This window comes from Rana temporaria, chromosome 1 (assembly GCF_905171775.1).
Source record: "Rana temporaria chromosome 1, aRanTem1.1, whole genome shotgun sequence".
Classification (NCBI taxonomy): Eukaryota; Metazoa; Chordata; class Amphibia; order Anura; family Ranidae; genus Rana; species Rana temporaria.
This window is the reverse complement of record NC_053489.1, coordinates 444,347,061-444,353,060: the sequence shown is the minus strand read 5'-3', so window position 1 is coordinate 444,353,060 and position 6,000 is coordinate 444,347,061. Positions and strand designations below refer to the sequence as shown.

Genomic DNA, 6,000 nt, shown 5'->3' with positions numbered 1-6,000 from the left:
ATCACACTGATTCGCGGCTTTGAAATCACTCTGAAGTAGTGCACCAGGGCTCAGAGATGAACAATGGCAACTCCTATATTTATCTTATAATGGATCCAAACAACAATCAGCAACACCTCTATAAAATATTGTTACTTTGTATTTTGGCGTGCTATACCTTTCTTGTTTTATGTCTCTGGATCACCCCTTTAGCAATGTCCAATCATAGTCCTGTTTCAGGCAACATTCATTCTCAAAGATTTTTCCCATGTGTAAAATAGCTGATCCTCATACATTTTACTGAATCAAGTCATTAGCAAGTTTTATTTAAAATGTTTACTTTATTATTAGAAAAAATCATGTTACCAGAGATATATTATCATTAATTCATTTATCATCTTGAAAGATTTTCTTCACAATAGTTGCTGATTTAGTTTAAACATACAGATTCCCTTTTCAAAGGCGTCAAATCTTTTCCTGTGCAAGCTTCTGGTTTTTGTCCCTGTAGTGAAAAAATATTCATAATGAGTTTATTTCTTAGATGGTACTTTAGAACAGGTTGTGTTTGAGCACACGACTGAGTGCTCTCTCATGTACAAAGGCCATGTAACATCATTTATTAGGGGGTCACATTGCAAAAATGAGGACTAGGTCAGTGAGCACCGATTCTACAGTGCTCATTTCGTTTTACTGAAGGCAACACAGCATAATATGTATACTTTGCTGGATTCCTGCATGTGTTGAGCTACAGGGATCAATGCACCTTTGTACGAAGATTTGCGGTCCAAGGCCCCAGTCTATGGAATGCTCTACCAGCCAGATTTCGGTTGGAGGAGAATCACTTGACCTTTAGGAGAAAGATCAAGACCCACCTCTTTTGAGTCCAAAGGAGAAACGAACAACGAGCAACCAGAGGCGATTCAGTTCGCATGTGCAGCGCTATATACATTTTTCACTCACTCACTCACTTACACAAGTCTATAGGAAGCTCCTTGGTGCTTATGTGTTTGAGACTGTAATGCCGCTTACACTCAATCGGAATTTCCGTGTGTGGGCCCCATCTGACTTTTTCTCGGCTCGTCGTAGTGTTTTACGTCACGTGTTTTGGACGGTTGGAATTTAGTCTGACAGTGTGTATGCAAGACTGATGGAAGTCAGCTTCTTCGGAATTTCGACGGAAAATTCCATCGGAAATTCCGATCGTGTGTACGCGGCTTTTGATAAAACCAATAGAATATTACCATCTCACATGTTCCTGGAGATGGCTCAAAGCAAGTGGGTGCTTTAGCAACTATCAGTTCGAAACCGGTACCAACACAAGTCAAAGCATATATCACCAGCACACCAGGGATCTTCAATATAGTGTCCAAAAATGTATTACAGCGATCACATCACAGCAGTAAATTGCAACATTTTAGGGCCATGCAGGACCCTTTCATCAGGCATACCTGATGAAGGGATCTTGCATAGCCCTAAACATTGCAATATACTGCTGTGACGTGATTTCTTTAATACATTTTTGGATACTATATTGAAGATCCATGGAGTGCTGGTGATATATACAACTTGAGTCTGCAAAATGACAGAAAGCAAAAATCAAGCAGTAACCTCTTCCAAAGCAACTAGTTACAGAAAACAGAAAATGTTTTAGGCAATAATGTAAAATAATAATGCATATACCTCTGCTAAAGTGCATTAAAAATATTAAAGAAGATGTATGGGGTTTTGAAAAATACAAACATGCATACTCACCTCCATGCTACTGCGTCAGTCCTATGCTGCATCTGTTCGCCGCTGGAGAATTGAGTGATCACATGACCACTGATTGCTCAGTTCTCAGTCTTCCCAGAGCAGTGACTGTTAGACCCCTTTTGCACTGAGGCGTTTTTCAGGCCCTTTAAAAATAGCGCATGTAAAGCGACTGAAACACGCCTCTCAAGCCTCCCAGTGTGAAAGCCTGAGTGCTTTCACACTGGGGCAGTGTGCTTTTATTTTGTGTACTTGCAGGACCGCAAGTTCTGCAAGTAGTGTCTTTGGGGCAGTGAAGGAGCGGTGTATACATCGTTTCTTCACCGCCCCTGCCATTGAAATCAATGGGCAGCGACTAAGCTTTGCGGGCACTTTTTATCCTTTCCTCGGGCACTAGTGGAGTTAAAAACGTGCACTGCTAGCAGCCGAAAAAATTACTGTAATGTGCTGCTAAAACTAACAGTACTTTACCGCCAATGCTCCCATGCTAGAAGTGTGAAAGGGGCATTAGTCTCCCTGAAATGTCCAGCGGCAGTTGGCTGAGCCTCTCAGTGGCACACTAAGAAGCTGAGCCAGCTACCAATCCAGGCATTTGTATGGATCTTGACAATATGGTAATATTGCACTTGTGTACAAACAGAAAAGTGCAGCGCTCTGAACAAGGGAATACCAACAGACAGGGCGGAGTTCACAGGTGGGTGCTCAGGCTGCGGTGTCCTCCAGACAACACCCAAATGGGTAGACAAAATAGAAAAATAGCCTGCAACTCCAATCCATAAGAAAAATTTATTGGCACATGTAGAAAACAAAAAAGCAGATGCGTTTCGGCTGAAGAGCCTTGGTCAATGCAGTGACCAGGGCTCTTCAACCGAAACACGTCTGCTTTTTTGTTTTCCTACATGTGCCAATAAACTTTTCTTATGGATTGGAGTTGCCGGATATTTTTCTAATTGCACTCTTGTGACCCAAAAGAGAAGTATGGCCAAACACAAATATTTGGGAATAACTTAGAACTTTTATTCCACAAAGTAAGATGGCCACAGCGAAATTGCCCATGTGCAGTGGCGTGTATTCCATCACCTGCCAACATGTTTTGTCAGAAGTGACGTCATTAGGTGCCCCTAATGGGCCCTGAGGTGTTGTATGGTTTTATAACCAGAGACATTTGGAGGTGCTTTGGAATCTACATCTATCCCTCCTTTCCCCACAATTGGAAGACTGCTATCCCTAAGTTGGTTTTCTTAAATTTTGGACTCTCATTTTTTCTTCTTAATTTGGACTTTGATTTGATTTTATGGCGATGCACACTGATTTGTGCACCTTTGTTTATTTACACCACATGTAGCAGCTAGCACAATACCATAATACATTGTATAACAAATATCATAAAACATATGTGCAGCGCTGAAATGACATGTCATGTAATTTTAGCGCTGCACTTATGTTTTATGATATTTGTTATACAATGTATTATGGTATTGTGCTAGCTGCTATTTGCTTTACCACTTGTTAGAGCCCTAGTACAGTTTCCTTAGTGTTTACATTGTCCTATTGAACGAACTGAATATATTTGGTGGTGTCAAAGCATTTCTTTAAAATAATTGTATATTATTATAATAATAATAATAATAAACAACAGTCCCTTCACCAGTCCATATAAATACTGTGACAAATTATAAGTAAATTAGAAAGTGTTATTATCAACACATTGGGAACCCATCCCCACTATTTCAAATGGATCAGGCCTAATGTATAAGTAAAGTGACTTTGGTACATACGGTACTTACTTTGTAAAGTTCACAGACAAGATTAAATAATGCATTTTGAGCTCGCATCTGCAGATCATCATCATGTTTCTAAAAAAAAAAAAAAGCATTAGGGTTCACATGATAATGCACCCTTTATAATGACTTTGACAGAATATGAATTCTCATACTGGGCAACGGCACATGCTGTATTTCTGCATTGTGCTCTGTGCTTTCACCTCTGAAGTAGACTTGGTGATGAGCCATTTTTAAAAAACGCATGGTTTTACCATCCTCCCAAATGCTAATATGAATGAGGCCTAAAGGCAGGGGTGTTTTATGCAAGCAGTGGGCATAAGTCATGCCGTCCTTAACAAGAAAAAAAGTGCGACGTGCGCAGCAAAAAATGGGTGAGGTTTTTTTTGCGCTGCATATTGGATATGGCTATGGGTAAAAGGGAAGCAAAGATCAGTAGTAAGTGACACAGAGTTTAGGGATCAGTAGTAACACAAAGTTTACAGGTGAGTGGTAAGTAACGCAAAATTCAGAGATCAGTAGTAAACGATTCAGAGTTCAGTAGGAAGCGATGCCAAGGTTCAGTGGCGGCTGGTGCTCTAGCCAGGGGGCAGCAAACAAACCACCCAATGCAACCCATCCCCTCCCCCATGGTTCGGTCTCTGGTGTTCCCCCTCTGATGAGGACAGCCTCCTCCGAATCTCCACGTACATCCTCCCCTAGTACCATCCAATATGGTTGCTTTTCCTCTCAGCCAATCGGGACTCAGGACCTGCTTTCTGATTGGCTGGGAGGCGAAGCAGGAAGAAAATAGTAAATATTCATTCGCTATTGTCATACAGCTGGGTGGGCTTAGGGCACAGTGCTCTGACCCCGAGTTCACCATTTTTTTAAGTCAATTAGAGCCTCAGGCTGTAATCCTGTGCTTAAAAAAAAAAAAAACATAGCAATCCATGCGTCCAGCGCCCTGTATGTAGATTAGGGGAGCGGCGCCCCCAATGGAGCAGTCGCCACTGCCAAGGTTAAAGATCAATAGGGAATTATGCAGAGATCAGTAGGAAGTGATGCCAAGGTCAGAGATCAGTAGGAAGTGATGCCAAGGTCAGAGATCAGTAGGAAGTGACACAGAGGGCAGGGATCAGTAGGAAGTGATGAAAAGTTCAGAGATCATCAGTAAGTGACAAAAAGTTCAGGGATCAGTAGGAAGTGATGCCAAGGTCAGAGATCAGTAGGTGTGCAGAGTTCAGAGATTATTAGCATGTGACACAGAGGTCAGGGATCAGTAGGAAGCGATGAAAAGTTCAGAGATCAGCAGTAAGTAACACAGAGGGTAGGGATCAGCAGTAAGTGACAAAAAGGTCAGGGATCAGTAGAAAGTGAAGCAGAGATCAGTAGGAAGTGAGGCAGAGTTCAGAGATCAGTAGGAAAAGACACAGAGGTCAGAGATCAGTAGGAAATGACGCAGAGCTTGGAGCTCAGTAGGAAGTGATGCAGAGTTCAGAGATCAATACGAAGTGAGGCAGAGTTCAGTAGTAGGTGACGCAGAGTTCAGAGATCATTAGAAAGTGACAGAGTTCCCAGGTCAAGAGTAAGTGATGCAGAATTCAGAGATTAATAGGAAGTGAGACAGTGTTCAGAGATTAGTAGGAAGTGATTCCAAAGCCAGGGATTAGTAGGAAAGGGTGCAGAGTTCAGATATCAGTAGTAAGTGACGCAGAGGTCAGAAATCAGTAGTAAGTGATGCAGAGTTCCCAGGTCAAGAGTAAGTGATTCAGATTTCAGAGATCAGCAGTAAGTGATGCAGAGGTCAGGGATCAGTAGGAAGGGAGGCAGGAATCAGGGATCGTTAGGAAGTGAGGCAGAGTTTAGAGATCGTTAGGAAGTGACACCGAGGTCAGAGATCATTAGGACGTTAGACAGTGCTCCTACATCAGTAGGAAGTGATGCAGAGTTCAGAGATCAGTAGGAAGTGATGCAGAGTTCCCAGGTCAAGACATCAGCAGTAAGTGATGCAGAAGTCAGGGATCAGTAGGAAGTGATGTGGAGTTCAGAGATCAGTAGGAAGTGATGCAGAGTTCCCAGGTCAAGACATCAGCAGTAAGTGATGCAGAAGTCAGGGATCAGTAGGAAGTGATGCAGAGTTCCCAGTTCAAGACATCAGCAGTAAGTGATGCAGAAGTCAGGGATCAGTAGGAAGTGAGGCAGCGTTCAGAGACCAGTAGGAAGTGAGGCAGCGTTCAGAGATCAGAAGGAAGTGTTGCCAAGGTCAGACATCAGTAGGAAGTGATGCAGAGCTCAGAAAGAAGTGACGCAGAGCTTGAAGTAGGAACTACTTACCCGTTCCTACTCCATATCTTTTTTTTGTATTAGCTCTTAAAGCAGAACTCCAATACAAACACTTTTATTTAAATATATTCTTCCATTGCCACAAAGGATACACTTTGAGCATCAGAGGTCCTTGTAAACCCACGTACTACCTTGTTAAAGTAGTAGTGATATAGTGAGATCACTG

The 6,000-nt window shown here is 42.2% G+C and overlaps 1 protein-coding gene across 1 annotated transcript in view; it reads right to left on the bottom strand.

Annotated features, from left to right (window-relative positions):
* Nucleotides 1–300: 300 nt before the first annotated feature.
* Nucleotides 301–6,000, bottom strand: part of IFI30 (IFI30 lysosomal thiol reductase) — a 38,549-nt gene continuing 32,849 nt past the window's right edge. Inside the window, exons 6-7 of the mRNA XM_040326910.1 lie at nt 3,516–3,584; nt 301–481 (exon numbers count right to left, since the gene is read on the bottom strand). Coding sequence (XP_040182844.1) covers nt 410–481; nt 3,516–3,584 — 141 coding nt within the window. The 3' untranslated portion in view covers nt 301–409. The remainder of the gene's footprint in view (nt 482–3,515; nt 3,585–6,000) is intronic.